Source organism: Tympanuchus pallidicinctus, unplaced genomic scaffold (assembly GCF_026119805.1).
Source record: "Tympanuchus pallidicinctus isolate F22 unplaced genomic scaffold, pur_lepc_1.0 scaffold1, whole genome shotgun sequence".
Taxonomy (NCBI): domain Eukaryota; kingdom Metazoa; phylum Chordata; class Aves; order Galliformes; family Phasianidae; genus Tympanuchus; species Tympanuchus pallidicinctus.
In genome coordinates this window covers 95,389,891-95,412,688 of record NW_026294618.1, presented here as the reverse complement: position 1 = coordinate 95,412,688, position 22,798 = coordinate 95,389,891, and the positions used below count along the sequence as shown (strand labels likewise).

Genomic DNA, 22,798 nt, shown 5'->3' with positions numbered 1-22,798 from the left:
CAAAATTTAATAGCAAAGTTAACAGCAGAGTGATGGCAAAAAGCAAGAGGGAGAAAAGAGTTTAAGAAATGAAGTATAAGTAAAGGATATTTAAGTAGAGAACATAAAAAGAAACAATATACTGTGAAAGGAAGGTCAGTGCAAGACAGTGAGAGAGTTTGTAAAACTGAGGAATGTGGAAAGCAGAGAAATACAAGAAGAAAGGGAAAAAAAAAAAAAAAAAAAAGACTAGATAACACTGTCTGCTATTGCCAGGCCAGTACGGTATGCCTGATAACAATTTTCTCCCTAGTGAATGTCTTCATTCATTTCTATAAGCTGGAGGCCAAACCCGGAGGACTGCAACTGAATGAAATTAACCAGGACTGCAACTTGCCGTCCCATATTTGGTAGGTTTGAAAAGGAATTTTTTACATTAGATGGTCACCTAAATTCTGAAACAATGTTGTGGGGGCAGGGACGTGGGATGCTGGTGATGGAAGAAAACTATTGACTTTCACCATTCTCGTGATAATTTTCCTACAAACAATCTCTGGAAAGGTCAATGTTACAAGAGCTTAAAAGCATTGAGCATCCTTAAGCCAGGCTCCATATCTCACCATCTCTGGATTACGTTTTGCCTTCTTGGACACAACCACTTATTCCACACAAAGCTTACAAATCACTAGGACTCCATAAAAGAGATCATTTACAGTTCTTAGCTGTAGTTTATGTGCTTAGTCACACTCCTCAATCGCTTGGCGAGAACTTTTTTCTGCCATCAAATGGCTGAATAAAAGGAAATGTACTGAGTCACTATAGTTAAATCTATATGCTAGCATCCACAACTAATGTAATGTATTTCTGCCAGAAAATGCTGATTTGTTAGAAATGAGTCATAGAAGAAATATAATGAAAACTAATGTTCCAAGAGAACAAGCAAGTCAGGAGCAGCTTGCTTGCATCCCTTCCCCACTATTCTGCTGCTGACTAAGGAAAGCTGCCAGACCCCAGAGAGCTGTACCCGTGTTGCAAGGAAAGCACATGCTGACATGGCTGAGATGCTGGGAGTCCACGTTCTTTTCCTTCTGGATGATGTGCAGGGAGTTTTCTTTCCCCACTAGACTCAGTACTCTCAGACTGCTGGGGAAATAAATGCATCTCAAAGCAACAACATGTCCTTGGTGCAGATTTTTTTTACAATTTCTAAAAACAACAAAACTCCTGCGATTTTCTTTATAATTCTCAATATACTTTTTAGTCAATATATTTCATTTAAACCCACTTTGCTTTTGAAATTTCTGTAACTGTTTTCTGCTAACACATTTGTCATCCTGAAGTCGCACTGCAAGATAAATTCAGGACCCATCTTCTCCTGCGACTGCACTAATAACAGCGACTTGTGTCTTTAACGAGTGCTGCAATGCTGCTACCTCATGGGCAGATACACAGCAGCTCTGCCACTACTGGCTCTATTTTGCAGATTGATCCTGCACAGGGATAGAATCAATGTCTTAAGAGCCATTTACATATGCAAAGCTACGCATATAAAACAATCTTTGCAGGACCAGTGATTTCATCTCTCTGTTCATTAAGGAACATATTTTTCCTCACTTCATGCATTTTAAAACATCTCTCTAATGAGTTTACACAGTAAGCATTAATATTTCTCCTAACATTTTTCCATTAGCTCTGTCAGACTCAATCTCTAATCATTTGTCAAGTTGCACAGAAAATCTGATAATTAACAAATATGTCGCTGTTGTTGCTCAGTGATGAATGCAGCTGTGTAAGAGCACAGGTTTCTGCCTTCACAGTATTTGTTGTTCTCTCTCATCCTGACACAGAGTGATGTGGAGATGTATAAGATGCCATATGAAGCCTCCACATTTGAATTCTGTGTCATCATACATTCAAATGTAATATATGCACACACACATACAATGCATATATTTAGAATACCTATTACACAGAGTACTAGAATAACTTAGGAAAAGGTGAAGGGAAGTCAACAGCATGCTGCGGTTACATTGTTCACTAAGGTTTACCATGGACAACACTTGTCATGGCAGAATCACAACTGATTTTCTAGCAGTGACTTCTCTTGGCAAATCTAAATATTGCTCAACTTAAGCTACACATTCCGACACAAAACGTCTGGCCTCTGTTTCTCTTTCAGAGATAACACTGTTAACATACAGGCTAGTTTTTCTCGCAGGCAGTTGCTACTTTGAAGCCACCCATCCATTCTCCAGAAAATTTCAGCTCTGGAAAGCAATAAATATAGAACAGAAACCAGCAAAGGAGTGGGCCACATGGACACAGGTAACCAGGTAGCAGCTGGCACTCATTCATTCTACTGCAGAGCAGAGGATGGGATGGGATGTTGCAGACCGAAGTGGTTTAAAAGACTACAGAGAACAGATAAGGGGCTTTTTAATGCTGTACTGCTTACTCTGGGTTGTTATTTTCTTGTCCTAAGCTACCTGCAGTACAATGAAGAGCATCTTCTGCAGAGACAATGTGCTCTGTCTAGGACGTTTATCGTCCTGAACTTGACCTTGCAGGAAGAAGCCATACATACATTTTTCACATTTTATTCACATTTTTGTTTTCTTCAGCCTATGGGAAAATACACTGTGCTCACTGCTGCATAGAAAATGTACTTTTGTTAAGAAGAATTAACCATTCACTAATCTTAACATCAGAAATAAGGTCTAGTTCAGCAATTAATCTTCCAAGGGAGAAAAGATAATTATTACTTTTCAATTTTTATTACATAGCTCAGCTGACCACGCGTATAGCAATTTGTGAATTCCCCCCCTCCCCTTAATTGAGTAGCTTTCTAACACAAATTAAGCACTTTGGATGATCAAAGTAACAACACATTATAGTAAAACCAGCTACTGTAGAAATATAAGTCATTTTCTTTAACCAAGTGATTTTGTTTGCAAATGGTGATAGTATTCTGAAACTGCATCCCTAATGGCAAGAAAACACGGTCTGTTCTGTCACTTTGATGGATGTTCACTGCAGTAGTCCGTTATGAAGAGGGAGATGGGAGGATGGGACATCTTTTTATCTGCTTAATGGTAAATAATAGCACATTCATTGCTTATTATTCCTCCCCCGTTGGGCTGATCTGTCTCCCCATCTATCAATCCCATGATGTTACACAAGCCACAAGGATGGTAAAGTCTTCCAGCTTTCCCTAGTGAAACAGCATATCTGCTATATGCCACCCTGTGCTGCTGTGGTCATCAGTAGATGCAAAGCTGGATGCCCCTCTGCAAGCTCAAATAGGTCTGCCACATATGAACATCTGCGCTGTCCCCAAACCAGATTTGTTTGAGTGCTGCAGCACTTCTTGCTGATGAAAGGGTGGAATCGAGGGGGCACCGCCTCTGAATTCACGTTATTTGCCTTCTTTACAGCCAAAGGGGAGGTTCTGAGAGGTGAGGCCTCTCCCCATCTTGGGCTGTATACCATGCAAAGGGGGAAATGGCAATCTGCTTTGGTTTTTGGCTTTCTGAGGTCTGTCAGGACGGCTAATTGAGTAGATAACCACAGTATCTGAGATGTGAGCCATGTGCTCAGCTGAGATGAATAAGGAATCCATTCACTTATGCCAATTAGACAAAAGAAAATCAGTGAGTTTTTTTTCATTCAGGAAGAATTCTCAAATTTGTGCCGCTTAATTTTTTTCTACATATTCAGCCCACAGATGGGAGCTGGACTCTGAACTTCTTTTTCTTAAAAAATAAAAGATCACAGTGCCCATATATCAGCATGTCGTCCAGGAAAATCTCACCAACCCTCAGAAAGCAAAGTTGCCACATAACCGCCATTATACGCCATACTCTGCCTCCAGTCATACCAGTTTAAATCACCACTGACTCTGCTACCTTTATAACATTTTTTTGTATTCACAGTAGGGTAAAGTGAAAAAAAGTGTGCTTTCTCAAATCACTTATTTTCTTTTGTTTCAGCCCCATACGACACCCGATACTTTGTCTGGTTTCCAGTAGAAAGAATATATGTGTGAAATCTGTCACTTTTTACCAACAAACAGCAACCTAAATTTCTTATGTTTTGTCTCTTTTCACTAAAATGCTTTTTCATACTTACTGCATACTTACTGCACACTTACTTACATTCTTACTGCAATAGATTTGTATTTTTTCTAATTCATTTAAAATCAATTTAAATTTAAAAAGCATATTTGCATTGGAAACGTGATGCTGTTGATTTGAAAGTTAGTATTCATGTGCGTTCCCATGACATATGAGTATCTGCAAGACTAATATGGGAAGACATTTAATTAACACAATAAACATCACCTCAAATTGTTAGATACATCTTTTGTGACCTGATATTCATTGCTCACTCTGCAATATTTATTCTGCTGGAAAAATAACTGATCATTAAAAATTTCAATCTGTGAAGAAAAAATATAAACAAACAAGCAAGCAATCAAGCAAGCAAGGTCTTACTCAAAAATATTCCTTAGAGCATGCTGTTATTTTGACTGAAATGTTTTGATCTCAGGCCTACTCATGAGCTAGTCACTTCAGAGAATTTAACGAAGTTTTATTGGCATCAAATTGATGTAAGATAAAGGTCAGCCTATTCCATTTTAACGAGTGAAGCAAGATTATTTACCACTCAATTCACAGACCTAAGGTAAGCGCATCCTGCACTTCATCCACCGGGAGAAACAGAAAAAAAAAAAAACAAACCACAACCCTTGCTTCCTGAAAAATAAATCCACTCTGCAACAGGGGACTGCCTCACAGTCACACTAATAAAGCATTTAAAGAAATATCAGGGCGTAAACCACTCAAAGCTGATCAGATAATTAGACTGACTGCCACTTAGAACTTGATGAGGGATGCTGAGCAATGTGCAAAGATCCTCTAGTGAATGCTGCATGAAAGCTGCATCCTCCAACATAAATGCAGTCTCTGCTCTTGAAGTGGGAAGATGCCAGATACTTAAAGATCAAGTCATAGGAAGATTTTAGAAATATCAGTCCAAATATTCTCATTTAAAAACAGTCCTTTGAAATACTTTTTGTTCAATGAGGGTAAATTCCATGCATTTCTCCATATTGTTGCCCATTTAATAAGGCAGAAAAGCATTTTATTACTCCCTTCTGATGAATATACAAGTACCAAAACCCAAAGTCAAGCAATGAAACAAACAGTAAATTATTTTCAAACCTCTAACATCAGTGTTGATTTTTTTTCCAGCAGTTACTGCCATCAATCTTTTTAGCTTAGCAGCAACAGATTCAAGAGAAATTTCCTTTCAAACTTTGTAATGTTTAAACTGAAAGAATTAACAGAAGAAATCACTTTTACCTAAACCAAATCCACACAGTACAAGGTCCCATGAAACTGGATAAACTGAAATGAACTTTTCCTGCAAATGCCTTCTCTGAAATTCTTGAATGATCGCCTATGGTTAAACTGGAATGCATTTGGAAAGGTTTGAATTGAAACACAGCTAAACCAAAAGACATTTTGGCTTCCTACAGAGGTATAAAGGATAAAAAAGGGATTTTGGTGGACAATGCATTGTTATTGTGAATTATGCAGTGAGCTGAAATGACACTGGAATAGTCATCAAAGTTCCTAAGAACTGCTCTCTTCCAGATGAGCTAATAGAGCTGCTCTAGACTTGGAGGTTAACTGAAATCAAATCTAAGAGTGCTGTGAAATGCATTTGCTGTATTTGCCTTTCAGAAGTTAGAGGTGATTCTGCTGACTCGACTTTCAGAATCATTTCACACCACTATCTGCATGAAGATGGACACAAAGCTTTACATAAAACCTATCTGGCAAGCTTTCACCTTTGCAAATATATTTTCAGGAAATAAGAAGCATTTGTCTGAAATCTATGAAATCATTCACTGAATTTTCAAATATAATCAGTCGGAAGGAGTCACTGAGGAGTAGTATTTCAAAAACAGGCTTAGAGGATAAGTGACTGTAAAAGCAGCCAGTCCTGAGATTAAAGACCCTGGAGGTTCTTCCCAGCCTGATGGAATGAAAGGAATACCCTAGAATTGAAGTGGCTTACTGTTGTAAAGAATGAACATCACTTCATTTTTGCTATAATATGACTATGTGTCATTTTTAGGACCCATAACTTTTTCAGGTATGGTGCTAATATTAATTCTTGATTGGATACAGAAGTGGCAACTCTCATTGGGCACAACTATACATGTCAAACTGTGAAATAATAAGTGCGTGTTCTTTGAAATGAGTTAGTATGCAGCAGAGGGCTTTATTTTCCATTATCAATAACTGATCTATAATTTCAAAGAATTGTTCTCACTGTATTTTTTGAAAGGAAAAAGAAATGTTCTACCTTAAGGCTACATTTTTTCATTTGGTAAAAGACCACAGAGACATAACAGGATGAAGTCTGCACAGCCCGTGGCTGTTGTGCCTTTTTCCAAAGATCAAGCCTTATCCAGAATTGTGCATCTTCCACGTTGCTAGAAGAGCCCACACCATGTGGCAGGCCATAGCTGTGCTAGTGTGAGCAGCAGAAGTGCAAGCAGAAACACAAACATGAGCTACAAAACCAGGAAGTACTTAGCACTGCCCTTGACAGCTCTGGATCTAAGACCATGCTCCACTGAAGCTCAAACACTCCAGTTAATGCAATGCGGAGCTGGGGCTGATTTCAAGAGCACAAGAGTCTAAGTTAGTGTTGGTATTCAAGTGTAACTCTAGCCCACGAGCCTCAATAACAAAAGTCTCACTGATTTCAATTAAAGGAGGTTTGGGTCTATTTACTGTAACTCAGTCAATTCTTGGAAAAATAATTAATTCCTTGTCATGCCTCATGTGTATTGATTTTTGTAATTACAATGAAATTGGAGGCAAGGATGGGAGGAAGGAAACGCACTGGATTTACGTTTAATGTGATGCACAGGCTGTCAAGGGCAAAAATTGAGATGCATACTCATCCTCAACACACTCTGTTGTGCTTAGGTAATGAGGGGCAAACGCGCTGTAAAGAAGAATCTAAAAATCACACTGATGTGCAGAATTCAGTACTGTGGTGTAATGAGCTTTATCTATGGCAATTCCATAGGACATAGAAGAGATGATCGAGGGGAAGAAGATATGGACAGGACAAGCTTAAGGTGTATTAATGACTAAGAAAGAAGACAAAGAATTAGAACAGAGCAGAAAAAAATACAAGCTGTTGCCGATGGTAAAATAGCAAGGAGATAATGTATACATACAGAAAAAAGGAGAAAAGAAAATACATATGGCTTCTCTTGGCAATTATGCTGTTAGGAAAAAGACAGCATGAAACCATTTGAACTTCGTTTCCACTGTGTGTTCGCTACAATGGCACTCAAGTTAGATTTTTTTTTTTAACCTATTTGACTTTCTAAGCAATGTTTCTCCTTTTGTAAACATGGTTGTGCAAATGGTTACCTTGTTTCTACACACATAAAAAGAGATTTGATAATGTTATTCAATACTGACAACAACAAAATGGTGACAATACTTATAAAGATGCTCTAATTACTCACAAAGACACAGAAGGAGATTTAGGGCTCATTTGTCAGCGGCACCACTACTTGAAGAATTATTTCCATACTTTTGCCTAACATTATCCACTCTCCAATTCTACCAAGGGGAAAAAAAGCTATATTTTACATAATAGCCCAGCAGACCAAGGTTCAAAAACAGTCTCACATCTAAACATTAGAAAGAAATTACATATATGATGAAAAGGCAGAGTTTCAAAATGTGAATCAGTTCTGCGTTCGTGCTTTCATCTAAGAGCACAAGATTTTAAAATTAAACAAAGAGTGCCTGCCTTCAGTGTGGGGAACTAATTTGCATCAAGTTTGGGCAGTCTCTTTAAGCTGTTGTGTTAAAAGTCAGCACTCTAAAGCAAGCTTTCCTCTGGTGACCTACATGCACCATGACAAAAGAGGCTGCAAACTCATACTTAAAAAAAGAAAAAGAAATAAATTATCTCAGTAGTATGGCAGTCTGCTGCCAGCACTTTTTGAAATGAAACGATGTTCTTCCCGGCTTTGACAGAGCGCTGTGCACAAAGTCGTAGCACAACAAACTGAGTCAGTAATAAATAACCACAGGACAGTGATTGATGATGGCCAATCTGTCTCCAATGGAATTATTGTAACAATACTAAAAATTCTTTCCCGCATATTTAACGTTTTGTTTAGGGGTTGTTGATACTGCCAGAAAACCCTTTTGACACAACTAGCATAAATTGTAGTGGGTGTTTCGACGCTGAAGCATCCGAGCCCAGCCTACTAAAAAAGCTGTCCCTAGACAAGCTGCTGTATGCATAAAATACACCCGTGGTTCTCAGCTGGGAATGAGTTTGATCTATTCTATATTGCATGCCCCGTTACTAAGGAAGCTTATGAGGTGGATACGGATATAAAATAGGAACATGAAGAAAAAAATAACACCTTAATAAAACGAGCAATTATGTTTTGCCTAAGTCCTCATGTGTCAACAAACAGCAGCACATACCATCACAAATTCAGTAAAATTCTGCCTATTTCAGTAGGTGGGAAAGGAAAGAAAAAAAAAAAGTGTCTGTTAGGCACGTTACAGTAGAGGATTTACTCTGGAGAACCTGACAGAACTGACTCAGGAGTGCTGGTTGCTGTAGTGCTGTGACTGATGGCAGATGCAGGCAAAGACAAGGGATCTGGAGCTGCTCTATGCCATGATCTAATGCTTGGCACATGGACAGCTGAGGAGCTTAATGCTACCAGTCCACCATAACCTTTCAAAATGCAACCCAAGTCCTGAGCAACACATTTTGTGCAGATTTGCTATTTGTGAGTGAATCAATAAATTCTAAAAGCATCAAGTTAAAAAGGATGCACAGAGAAGTGTGTTCAAGCATTTGTGAAGCATTACAAGATTACTCTTTGAAATACATTCAGCATTTAAATTCCATTTTTCTTAGTTCACAATCCTATAACATCAAATGCACACCATAATATTCTGCGTGTTTTTCAGACCCAGATGTCCATAACATGGTAAGTTCCAGGCAACTTACAAAATTCATTTTTAAAATGAGTAAGAAATCAGAAACATATTTATTCTCATATTTCTCAAACATATTTATTTGTCTAAGTTGCTGTAAATTTCTAGTTATGCAGACCTGAGCCTAATTTGTTCTCTTGATAACTCACAGAAATGACATGACAGCACCAATTAGATGACACCCAATATTGAAATTCAAGTTGTAATACAAACATGTAAACAACAGGACTGCAGACACAGACAAGAAATTAAAGTGAAGCCTAGAACACGTACTTGAGCAAGTGGAGAAATAATGAAAGCAGAGATGACACAACGGGCTTTGAAGAACCATACTTAGATATGAGCTCTGCTCAAAACAGGTCTCTGTGTGACAGTCTGGTTATACAGTAACCTACTCTTCCTGCAGAAAAATCATGCACAAGAGAAGACTCCAAACCTTCTCCTCTGAAGTCACTGGCAAAACTACCACCAACTTCAGTAGGAGCAGGAGTCAGCCCACAACATTTTGGATCAGAAACAGTATTTCAGAAGAGTGCATGCAGATACCACAGCTGTACGAAATGAAATAGGGGAAATCCAGCAAGCAATATAGAATATTATAAGCTAACACTATGAAAACTCTTTCTGTTTTCCACAAAAACGCATCAATTATCATAATTATCTGAGGCAAGTATGCTAAAAAGATATCTCTTTTGTTTCAATGTAAACTGTGTTTTGTTTTCGTACTGCTGAAGTACATTAGAGGGAAGGGCACACTCTGCTGGTCAGAAGCACCAGTTACACTAAAAGCTTTTTAATGATATCATGAGTACTAATAAACAAACCTGGCTTTATGACACCTGACTTGTAGTGGTGTTCTTCACTAGGCTGCTATTTGATTTACCTTTTTTACATTCTGAGTATTAAAAGAAAACAGTCACAATGTTACGTATGGACTTTCACGTGTTTAAATATAAACTTACATGCTATATAGAATACTTTATTTCCTGAAGATCATTTTTTGTAATATTGTTTAAAACTCTTTACCTTGGGCTTTTCATCCAGTATTTGCTGACGAATCTCCTTGTGTTTTTCTATCAGTTTCTCCTGTCTTTTACTCTGAGCATCCTCTAGCTGTAAGAAAACAGCAGAGAATCATTTCAGATACTGCATACTCTTTTCTTCCCACCCCTTCTCTAGCAGTAGTTTGTATTATTTTGCTTCAGCTTTTATCCCGTGAGCTGTGTGAGATGAATCCTGCTCCCAAAAGAAAAGTCCTAGAGCCCTAAATGAACACGCTGACAAATTCTGGGCCCCATCTAATACAGTGCTCCTAACTATATGCCTAACTGCAATAGGAATTAAGCACACTTCACTTGCTAATTCTTTATGTTGTTTCCTGAATCAAAGCCTCTGTAGGCAAAAATGGGCCAGCTTTTGAATTTAACTCTCTCTGAAATAAAATTAAGAGAACATTCAGTAGCAGCATGTTTCATAACAACTTCCCACATCAAAGCACTCTTGCTTGTACTGTCATCTCAATGTAAAACACGTATAGCTACAGAAATACTAACATCTGTAATGAAATTCTGTGACTTTGATTTACAGAGATCTCAGAATGCTCTGCGTACTTCAGTAACTGTACAGGTCTATTTGAGCTTAAAATATACTCTACAATTAACTGTTAATTGACTTTAAAAGTTCTGTATGCAATCTTTACATTTATGAAAAAGCATGCCAATTAAAAAAGCCTCAAAATTAAGACACTTCTCAGTATCTGAAAGAAACCATGGAGTATATATTCCATGAATAAACACCAGATCAAAAAAAAGAATTACAACTTTATTGAAATATGTCTTCTTTACTGTCTCTTCCTCTAAATACTAAAACTTACAAAGATATGTCTAAAATTACAGTTTTTCTTTGAGTGGAATGTCAATAGAAATCTACACTGCATCTGTTAAAAATCTGTACTAGTGGAGTGTTTACATAGAAGCTTGGAATTTGTAGTGTAAAATAGAACCTAACACATGAAAGGTGACATTTTGCCCCAAAATGAAAAATAAACACAGCCTGACATACCCTTTTTATGTATTGCACCACCTCCTGGATATATGATCGAATCATTTCAGTCTTCTCTCTGGAAAAAGCAATCAACAAGTTACATTAGTCCATAAGATCACATTTTAATGCTCCCAGCTTCCTTCAAAGAGAGTAAGGCAATGTTTTGAATGTATAGGTCTGCCCATTTAACATTGTGTCTTTTCCTTAGTGTGCTTTGTTTTGTAACAGGCTTCAATTATCCCATGACATACTGCAACAACACCTCTGCTCTTTCATGATATTTTTTTTCCCATAGGGTAGCGCCATATCTTCAAGGCGATGGTAGCATTTGTTAAGACCCGTTTGTCAGCCTAGGGAAGTGCATGCAGATGCACACTGCCACACAGTGGCACTTTGTATAGCAGTGAAATAAGCTGTCAGTGTGTAGATGCTACTGCTGATGAAGGACTTAACTTTGGTCCTCAGTTTTGCCCTGTAAACTACAAAAAGCAGAACTCAAAAGAATTACTTAAAAGTGATTCAGTGAGACAGCTATTAGGTAACTTTTGGTAAAGACAAGATCTCTCAAAAGGATACATGCACATAAAATAACATTTTGTGGATATTTGATCAGATTCATGACAATGCTCTAAAACTTAATTGCTTAATAGTGAATTGCAATCTATTCTGGTGGGATTAAAATCTGATGGTTCAAGGTTATACAACCCCTGGTCATGCGCAGAACTAGAAAAAAATAATTAAGAACAATTAACATAATGCTTCCTTTCTCTGTATTTTTTTTCCTTCAAATTTTCATAAGAAAATCTTTAATGAAGCAACAGTGCAGCACGGGTGACTCAGACAGGATTCACCAGAAGGTCTCACTACTCCCTGTCCAACTGCAAAAGTGAGGACAAATGGCGTCACTTGGCAGAGGAAAGCCAAGTTTCCCATGTTGCTCCCATCCTACCTCTCCCAAGGGCTCTCTGAAAAGCCTGGAGAAAGAAAGTTCTTGGGACAGTGGTGGAAAAAATGAAAAGGGAAACAGAAGTGAATTTTCATGCGTCTGTTTCTGAGCTTTTCTCACCAGTGTCTCATTAACCTCTCAGCTAGCAAATAATTTCCTATTGCAATTGATTTTACTGCTATAATATTTTTGTAACAACTAACCACATTTTTCTTACATGAGCACATGCTATTCTGTCAGCTCTAACCATATTATTTCTCCCATTTTTTTTTTAAATCAATTGTTCTCATTGTTACCATTTTTATAAGATATTTCTAAATTTAATAATGATTCTTAAATTATCTGATGCTGTTCATTGCACGAGCTTCTGTGACCTTCTTCTATTGTTACCAAATACATAGATTCTATGGAGATGCTCCGAAATTTATATAAATAAAGTGTTTGTTTTGTTTTGTTTTTTAACAAATATACTAACAGTAAGAGGAGGGCTAAGGAGAATCTCCATCCTTTCATGGATGTGGTGGGAAACGTAACCACGAGGATAAGAAAAAGGCTGAGGTTCTCAATGCCTTCTTTACACCTGTCTTTAAGACTCTCCCCCCTATCCTGGAAGCCTGGGATGGAGAGCAGAATAAACCTCCACAGTTGGAAACACAGAGATCTGCTACCTAGTCTGTCACAAGTTCACAGGACCAGATAGGATCCATCTGAGGGCACTGAGGGAGCTAGCAGAGGGGACTGCCAAGCCACTTTCCACCATCTATCAATAGTACTGAGTCAACCAGAGAGGTCCCAGAGAATTGGCAGCTTGACAGTGTGACTCCTATATACAAGAAGGGTTGGAAGGAGGATCCAGGGCACGACTGGCCTGTCAATCTGATCTCAGTGCCAGCAAAGGTTATGGAACAGATCATCTTGGGTGAGATCATATAGTATGTGTGGGACAACCAGGTGATAAGGTGCAGACAGCTTGGGTTCATGAAAGGCAGGTCCTGCTTGACCAAACTCATCTCCTTCTATGACCAGGTGACCTGGTGCATGAGGGAAAGGCTGTCAATGTTGTCTACTAGACTTCAGCAAAGACTTTGACACTGTCTCCCACAGTATTTTCCTAGGGAACCTGGAAGCCCATGGCCTGGGCAGGTACACTCTGCTGGGTAAAGAACTAGCTGGATGGCTGGGCCCAGAAAGTGGTGGTGAAGGGAGTTAAATCCAGCTGGTGTTTCGTTACAAGTGGTAATCTCCAGGGGTTTGTACTGGTGCCCATTCTCTTTAATACCTTTCATGATGACCTGGACAACGGGATTTAGTGCACCCTCTGTAAGTTTGCAGATGACACCAAGTTGGGAGGAACTGTCAATCTGCCTGGGGGTAGGAAGGCCCTCCAGAGGGATGTGGACAGGCTGGATTGCTGGGTGAAGGCTAATAGGATGAAGTCCAACAAGACCAAGTGCTGGGTCCTGCAATTTGGCCACAACAACCCCAGGTAAAGTTACAGACTTGAGGCAAAGTGACAGAGTGGAAAACTGTGAAGAGGACATGGACCTGCTGGGGTATTGGTCGATGACTGGCTGAACAGGAGCCAGCAGTGTGCCCAGCTGGCCAAGAAGGACAATGGCATCCTTGCTTGTGTAAGAAATAGTGCTGCCAGCAGGAGCAGAGAGGTGATGACTATCCTGTACTCAGCTCTGATGAGGCCATACCTCAAGTGCTGCGTCCAGTTTTGGACTCCTCACTAAAGAAAGACATGGCACTCCTGGAGCATGTTCAGAGAAGGGCAATGAAGCCGTGAAGGGTCTGGAGCACAAGTCTTATCGAGAGCGGCTGAGGGAGCTGGGATTGTTCAGTCTGGAGAAGAGGAGGCTCAGAGGAGACCTTATCACTCTCTACTACTACCTGAAAGGAGGGTGTGGCGAGGTGGGCGTCAACTTTTCTCCCATATAACTAGCAATAGAACTGGAGGGAATGGCCTCAAAATGCACCAGGAGAGGTTCAAGCTGAGTATCAGGAAAAATTACTTCTCTGCAAAGAGTGGTCAGGTGCTGGAACAGGCTGCTCAGGGAAGTGGTTGAGTCACTGTCTCTGCAGGTGCTCAAGAAATATTTAGATACAAGAACATTTAGGGACATGGTTTTGTGGGGAAATATTAGTGGTAGGTGGATGGTTGGACTAAAGGATCTTGGAGGTCTTTTCCATACTTGAAGATTCTGTGAAATTTTAACTCCTCTTAAGTGTCACTACAACAGAGACCAGTAACAAAGAATATCCCAGCAAACAGGCAAAGATTAAAATGTCCCATTTTCTTTTCGTGCAGCTTGCCAAAACAAATTAATTAGGACAAACAAACCTAGATGCCATGCCCTTGGGAAGAATATAACCAACTTGTGTAATTCCGGCTTGTAATTTACCACAAAGAGAGCAAACCTTCCAGTGTATTAATTCTATTTCTCTTAGATAGCGGCTTTAAGATGGTTAAGAAGAAAGGATAAATCAGAAATAAAAACTTAGTTAAAGTAAAATCAATCCCTTCAAAAACTGAGGTCACTAAGTCTATTTATAGTCACACATAGAGGAAAAGTATTTGGATTAAAAGCGTCTTGAGTCCATCAAGCCACTCAAAGGCATGTCCCCATACCACACATCAGCACTTCTGCAGCTCACACAGGCTCTCAGTGTTGGTACAATAGGAGATTAGATTTGTCTGAGAAAATTGAATTAATATCAGCGGAAGTAAGGCACTCCACTGCTTTGGTGAGGTACTGCAGCCTGAACAAAAGCTGGCTGGGATTTAGGCTTGAGACTCTGATTTTTCCAGTTGTGAAAAATTTTGAATTCCCCCCAAATGTGTAAGGATATGAATGTAGGAATACACTTACTCTTCCATTTGATTTTTATCCTTGGATTTTGCTTCTGTGATCTTCTCCTGCCTCTTCTTGTCCATTTTTTTCTTCAATTCTTTCTTTTCTCTAAAGCACAAAAAATAAATTTAGTTTCAAAATGCATCTAAATGAAAATCATAAAGAGATGTAATCAATTATAAGGGGAATAGCACCTTACTTTTCACACGTTTCTTTCAGTTTCTTTAGCTGGCTGTTCTGACATTCCTCTGCTACATCTGTCAACTTCTGAATAAGCTAAAAAAAGAATTCCAAGAAAGAGAAATAATGTGTTTTCAGCTAAACATCATATATGCATCTAAGTTTCTTCAAAAGCCTGTGATAAATCACATGAACCAGATGAATCAGGAAATGCACAGTAATGTCTGTCTGGTCTCATTCAGCTCTTCTTTCCTTACATAAAAGAAGAAGGACGCTGAGAACAGGCTCTGCTCTACAATAAATCAGAAAGAATCTCTCATTTGCAAGACAGATTTTATATGCAACAAATATTAATTCCAGCAGAGCTCCGAGGTAAAAACCATCTGAATATTTTGTGTTAAAAAAAGAATTTATCATGATACTTCCTAACTGGATTATGTAGAAAACGGGACTTGGCTTTGGGAACTGCCAATTCCCATTTTGGAATGAGAAATTACTTAACTTACAGTATCAGCCCAACTATGTAGGTTCAGAATGCTTTGTTGTTGTTGTTGTTGTTGCTGTTGTTGTTTTTAATGAAAAGTAAAATTCCTGTGATTCAGCCAACAATTGTTACTTGAATGGGAACTCTCTCTCTGCAGCACAGGTAACCATTTCTACGCACCCACACTGGAGCTACTCCTGCTGGGTAACACTGAAATGTCTCACATGCAACTGATGATAAACAGAGCACCACTTGGGAGTGTCAGCTCCGAGCTATGATCCACGGGAATGGATTTGTGAGAAGGCCTTGCTGAGCAATTGCCAGGCATATCACTCCTATGACCTGCTTTTTGGATGGCAAGACAGAGCAGACAAATCATGCAACAGCGAAGAGGTAAAACATTGTATATTAAAAAAAAAAGTGTGAGATAGGATTGTCCGGAGCTGAGAAACAGTTTATGCTTTCACAACACTCTTTAAAAATGTTCTCTTTTGCCTGAGAACATCCATCAGCATTAGCTGCCATCTGTCCAGACTCTTCTATAGCAGTGAGAGGGCTGTGATCTTGCTGTAGTTGTCAGCCAAACTCCAGCTGTAAAAACACAAGCCAGCTCAGACTGATGCATGAAAACTATTTTTTCACCATATACAGATTATGTCCTGTATCCCCTCGAAGCATTCATCTGCAGTAGGAACGCTCTTTGGCATAACTCTATGCCCTGGAGAACATTTGAAATTATTTTCATTTATTTATTTTATGGTGTTTCTATTTATTTTCCAGCTAATCCTGCCTTCTTCAGTGCTGTACACTGAAATAAAAAAATAAAAGGGCAGAACAAAATGAGAACATCATCCAAAAGCTGCAATAAATTGAGGCTTACATAACTAGAGGTAAGCACTCAGTTCCACAGTAGTAATAATAAACCTGTTGCCTTTCTGCCTTTTATCCAAGGCTGTCCAAGTACATTGGAGGTGTTGGTGACAAATGACATAACAACTCCTTGGAGTTGCAGTGGATCACAAGGAAATCAAGCTCTGAAATGGACTCCAAGCAAGAGTAAGCCACACTCCATTCTTACATCACAGCAGTTTCATTACTAACCCAGAGACCACTAAAGAAAAGCAGAGGCCGTAACAAACGTACCAGCTTAATGTGCTCTCGCTTCTGGTACTTTTCACTGTAATACTGCTCCTGTCGGAGGTTTAGCAGCTGCTGCTGTTGCTTTTCCTTCAGCTCAACTAGCTTCTGGGTCATTTCGGAGTCAAGGGCAGCCAATTCTTGTTCGATAGTTGATGAACCATGGTCTGGGCTGCCCGTTTCAGATCTGTGAAGACACACATACACACTGGCTTTACACCACTATGCCTGTTCTGCCCCATATCTAAAACTTGTTTTTCACCTGGTAACATGGAGTTAGTTCATCAGTAAGTTTCTGGGCATCGCATGCAGGGCAAGATAATGATTCTAGCTGTGGTAAATCCACTAATTTAATCTTTTAGGGAAAAACAGTGTTGTTACTAATGGGATTTATATTGCTTTTAAACCTTGTAATACAAACCTGCCATGGTGGGGTGAACCAGGCTTAGTATAATTGAGCTATAAATACAACTGCCAAGATTTCCCATATAAACATTTGCCCACAGAACTTGTTTACCCACTTTCAGGCACCCAACTTGAATTTCAAAGCTTCACAGTCCTCGGTAAAAATGGTGAATGTTAAGTATTTTGAAAACAGTCATCCTTGCATATGCTTAGCAACAAACTTAAAAACATAATTTACATCTACATTTACAAAAAAGCTTAAAATGGTTAGGAGCATTCCTTTATTTAGTATTTTCTCCCCCCTTCAGGAAATGCCATGCATAGCACACACAGAGGAAAGTGCTCTATGGACACCTCACTTCAGAAGGAAACTTAACATCCCAGTGGGGAATAAACCTCAGAAAGGCAACACACAGGAGCGCAGAAAAAAATGTAAGGAAAAAGCTAAAAAGCAAACACTGAGAAATAGGTTGTTTTTCTTCCTCAAGGCAGAAGTATAGATGCAATGGTGAAAGAAAACATGATGACACTAAATTGCTCAAGGCAAAAATAAACAGCAGAAACAGTATCGCTCTCAGGCCAGCAGAAAACTAAACCCAAGAAAAACACTCTTAAAAAATATGATGATGTTGCGTCTCTGCTTGGCTGCTGTGTTTACTGTTGTACTCAGGTGTTAAATCAGTTGCCTGGGAAACCTCAGGAACAGTGCATGAGATGGACAAAACAGTTGAAGTTTGAATAGAGGGGGCTGACTGAGAAAAATGAGTTTGCTGCTCAGACATTTGCAAGATTACAATGCAGAGAACTTGCTGCACTGGCTGCCTGTCTCCTCTTCCAGGTTCAAGTTTGCAGTTGCTGTCACTTAGCCTAACTTTAACTGAAACAATGTGAAGCTGCTTCCATCAATCTGAGGATACAGACTAAGGTAGCCTATTTGTATTTCTTGTACTGCTATTTGAATATTCTACTAAGAAGTTAAGTGGTATCAGTGTGGTAGGTGGGGATAATTTACATGCAGAGGCACAGGACAACACTGATGAATGTTAATCAACAAATAATGCCGTTGCACTGTATGTTTTCAAGTTGACATTTCTCTTGTATTTTTGGGAAAAAGAAATGAGGCTAGTCTCTAAATGCTGGCTAAAATACTAAGACTGTCTTCTAAGGGACATGATTATTAAATAGAAACTTCCGAAGTGTATCAGCATAGTACCTGTGTGTTCAATAAATACTTCCACTGTCCCACAGATACTGGCTTTACTGAATCTAGGCCCAATTTTAGGAATGGGTACAAAGCACTGATTTCTTCTGATCAGAGGCAACATATCTGTATGGAAATCTGGCATAGGAATTCCTTTGAAATAGTGCTTCGTACTTTGCAGTTAAAGGTAAACAGCTAGAGTTATGATTTAAAATAGTAAAAACTACCTTATTCCTTGGGAGACAGTATTCTATAAAAAGTCTTCTGCTTGGGACAATATATACTAGCAAATCTGAAAAGCCTTCAACACATGCTCCTGCTCTTTAAAAATTGAAGATCAGATTTTTTAAACTTCAGATACTTCAATATCTGCACATAAAACTACACATCTCTGAAATCACTATGACAGCTCCACACAGCAGACTGCAGTACTTTATTGCCTTATACCATGAATGATTTATGGTCAGATCATAACAAAATAAAAAACCAAAATCCTTTCTAGTCAAAGTCAGATGAGTCATTCTATTTATTCAGTTTGTTTTTCGGCATAAAGTTGAGTAGAGTATGCCAAAGAAAAAAAGTAACATAATATAATTTTGTCTGCCACTATCTGTCACACACAAATTGATGGTGGAAAATACAGCAAATAAATACCACTGTGTTTACAGTTGGCAGCCAGTCTTTAAATGAGTGAGCTCCTTCCTAGGGACAAGTTACGGACTGAATCATAGTCACTTACAATTAAGAGTACAGCAGCAGTGGCCAGAGCATACTTGCACATTTTTCTCCAACAGTCCCTACCAAATGCACCAAGTAATTTTTTTTAACACTTGTTCAATGTCTTTGTGCTTAAGAACTGCAGCTATTACAATTCTATGCAAAAGTTAAAGGGCTTTTTTTCTTTTAATTACTTTAAAAAATAGATTGTGCTAGACTGAGAAAGATAAATTAGGATGGTATCCTTATCTGACTGCCATTAAGTTTTAACAGTGTTAGACACAGGTTGTACCTACATGTGCATTTGTTTTGCCAGGAACTAAGAATGATCTTTTGCAACACATAGTCCCTTATCATGTGAATAAGAGAAAAATTGTGGAAAAATTAACGAGTCCCAACAGTCAAACATTTCAAACTGATAATATAAACATGACTTCTTTATTATCTAAGCAAATAATATAAATTGATATCAGCACACCCAAAGACACATGGCAGCGAGAGACTGAGAAAGAGAGACAGAACAGAAGGAGAGTGCATGCAGATGCAAAGCAACGCAATCATTAAAATATTCCCAAATGGTCAGGATCAATCACCACTTAAACCACAAATGCTAGTAACTGTATTTCTTATACCTAACTATAGGGCTGATCCTTTTTGTTGTAGCATAATTTTTTTCCAAGATCCTAATGTGGAGACGATGCTCGCCATGCAGAAGTTCAGAATATTTGCTCTAAATATAAATAACACCTGGGTCTTGCTCCACCACCTGGCAGCACATTGTGCTTGCCTAGAGAAAATCAGTTGCTCAGTATCAGCAAGACTGTGTGTGGACTGCAAAACTTTCTCCTTGCTGGAAAAAAAAGAGCTACTTTATAAAGCTGCATTATAAAGTGTGAGGCAGAAGTTTTGCTATTGATGTTGATTTCAATCAGTACTGAACTGATATTCCTCCTAAAGCAGATCAGGATGGGAGATGATGGGGTGCTGTGAGAAAACATGCCACAGTTGATCTGATTAGGAATGTAAAATGCGTTATCCAGTTGGGTTTCAGTTCTTTCAAACTGTGTTCTGGTTCCTGAACTATACTAGTATGTAGGGGAAGCTCAATGTCACCATCTGTGATTAAATTCACCACCTAGCTACTGGCTGCTGTTGCCAGTAGAGCTGAATTACCCACCCATAGCAGAGATCTAAGAAAAGTCCCAAGATAAATACTGTATGATCTTGTTTACGGGAAAAGAGTTTTAAAATTTTGAACAACTTATCTGACTTTTGGCAGAGAAGCAAGATATCAGAGAGGGCTTTTTATCTGATGATTTTCATATCAAAGAACCTGACATCATTTTAACTACAAATTCTCTGACTTGATTTTATCTACAAATCTTCTGGATTGATTTTTTTCTGCGCTTTTAGAGTCACCTCCATAGTAATTATCTATCATAAAAGAAAAAAAACTGCATTTACCTTTTCTTACTGTCTCTTTTTGCTGTTTTTTCTAAAACTGCTCTTCGTCGCAGATAGTCATTTTGGATTTCATTATACTTTGCAGTGTGCTCTTTGATAAGATCAGTGGTTTTCTTGTGGTGCCTCTTAACAAGGTCCTTCATTTCTTTGTAGTGCTTCTTCTGAAGCTTAACAAATGATTTCTGTTGTTTTAGCTCTTCAATAGTCTGTGCTTCCACTTCTACAATGACAATAACAAAAGCAACTTCAATTTCTAATAACGTATGATTTTAATCAGAGAACACCATCAGCTGAAAATGGAACAAAGAACGCTTGTTTTACTGCTGGCATGTGAAATGTGCTAGCTGAAACTAACCAAGCAGAATTCTCTGAAAAGAAGCTAACCTGACTGAAAATACCTAGACAAATTTGATTAAGAGTAGGAAATGAGTTGAAAGACTAAAGCACCAACATGACCAGCAAAACAAAAACCACATACTTTCTTCCCTCATCCCCTTCAGATGCAAAAGATTCTCATCAGCCTGATGGGAATTATTATTACACTATTCTTTTTTGTAGGAACTTCACCAACACCTCAGGATTGCCTTCTCTCTGGATGGGTCCCACAGCACAATATTGACAATATTCAGTGTAAAGTTAGCTTCTGTTCAGATAATAGTGCTGTTTTGGTTTTCTGAGGGGGGCCTACGAGAATGCAACAATGGAATAATAATTAGAAAACCTGCCAGTGATATCAAGAAGCATGTGCTCAAACATTTAATAGCATCACAGCTTCACAGCTGAGGAATAAGACACACTATGTACATTTTCTATGAGTTACTGCAGTCACAACTATTCAAAGGAGTCAATTATCTAAACCAGATGGTCCATTTCAGAAAATATGTTTCCCTTGGCAAAAAGTGTATCACTTGTACAGTATAAGCTGTATATTTAATACCTGTGAGGACACTCTGAATAAGATCTTCTGTCTTTGCAGGTGCTTTCACCAAACCTAGAAGTAAAAGAGATGACTAATACCAACTCCTTTAAAAAAACAGCCATTATTGTGTCATCTGAATGCATATTAAACTATGCTATGTGATATGGACATATACTGATAAATTATCTGAGAGAAGAAACACAAAGACCACCACCACATTTATCCCATTTATGAGGAGGAAGCTACTGAACAAGGCTATGAAGTCTTCAGTCATTAAACTATAAACACTGTGGTTTAACATACATTTATTACAGGATATAAATCAATACAGAATATATACCAGAAAAGCAGCTTTTAAATAGAAGATATTTCTATATTTGAAGAAAATTCGCCCTAACAGCAGACTAGGAATTTGTCCACCAAATTTATAAAAACAAAGCAAACAACAGCAAAAAAAAGCAAATCAAAGATTACCATGTTTTCCCCCACAAAAAAAAACAAAGTTAGAAAACACCAAATAAAATGTTGTTCTTGAAATGTAAAGTACATAAAAATTAATACCCAGATTTATTTTGAAAAGACGATTTTTAGCTTGTTTTGCTTGTTTGTTTTTTTTACCTGGTGTTGGTTGGCTATGGACAACCTGAGTTGCTGGTTTTGGTGTAAGAGAGGCAGTGTGATTTACTCCATTTTCTGCTGGTGCTGGCCTAGGTTCACTATTAGCTTCAGATGGTGCATCTCCGTGATCCACCTGAAAACACACGAGGATTTACATTACTCTTTCCAACTAACAGCCTTAAAAATTTCCAGATCTAGTTTAGTCTACTTTACAATGGTAAGAGTCTATAAATGTTAAGTACAGACTACTTTTAACAGGAAAGGGAAAAGAAAAAGAAAAAGAAAAAGAAAAAGAAAAAGAAAGAGAAAAGGGAAAGCGAAAGGAAAAGGAAAAAGGTATCTTTAAGAGCCACAGTAGCCCAGGCAGTACATTTTTTCAGGGTAAATTTCAAGAAGAAATAGAGCATGTATTATTCTTCAGAAGTATTTTAAGCGGGTATAACTCATCAGGGACATTTTTCAGTACAGTATATATAAACTGCACCAGATATGAAATCTGTTTTTTATTGAAAAGCACTGTTCTCTGCCACAAAGCTTTTCTAGGCATAATGGAGAAGGTTGCACAAAAATGCTACTTAGATTCTTGCTGTGAACAAAATGAGCATATAAAATTACTTTGAAATTTCATACATCCACAGCACAATCATTATTCACTGTTTTTACAGCACAGAGACATACTTGCGATTCCCAAGATCTTACATTCTTGTAATTACACTGCAAGGATAATATGTAAACAGTACTTCCATCCTGCTGCATAAATTCACCTGTGGTATCCAAAT

The 22,798-nt window shown here is 38.3% G+C and overlaps 1 protein-coding gene across 6 annotated transcripts in view; it reads right to left on the bottom strand.

Annotated features, from left to right (window-relative positions):
* Window positions 1–22,798, bottom strand: part of PLCB1 (phospholipase C beta 1) — a 368,401-nt gene that overhangs the window by 48,594 nt on the left and 297,009 nt on the right. For 5 of the 6 annotated variants that reach the window (XM_052672119.1, XM_052672129.1, XM_052672147.1 and 2 more), the window contains exons 24-31: window positions 22,020–22,152; window positions 21,420–21,473; window positions 20,483–20,702; window positions 16,702–16,882; window positions 15,094–15,170; window positions 14,913–15,002; window positions 11,109–11,166; window positions 10,074–10,160 (exon numbers count right to left, since the gene is read on the bottom strand). In XM_052672119.1, the coding sequence (XP_052528079.1) occupies window positions 10,074–10,160; window positions 11,109–11,166; window positions 14,913–15,002; window positions 15,094–15,170; window positions 16,702–16,882; window positions 20,483–20,702; window positions 21,420–21,473; window positions 22,020–22,152 (900 nt within the window). Of the gene's footprint in view, window positions 1–8,969; window positions 9,599–10,073; window positions 10,161–11,108; window positions 11,167–14,912; window positions 15,003–15,093; window positions 15,171–16,701; window positions 16,883–20,482; window positions 20,703–21,419; window positions 21,474–22,019; window positions 22,153–22,798 lie in introns of those variants that run through there. The other variant, XM_052672164.1, reaches the window with a different exon arrangement.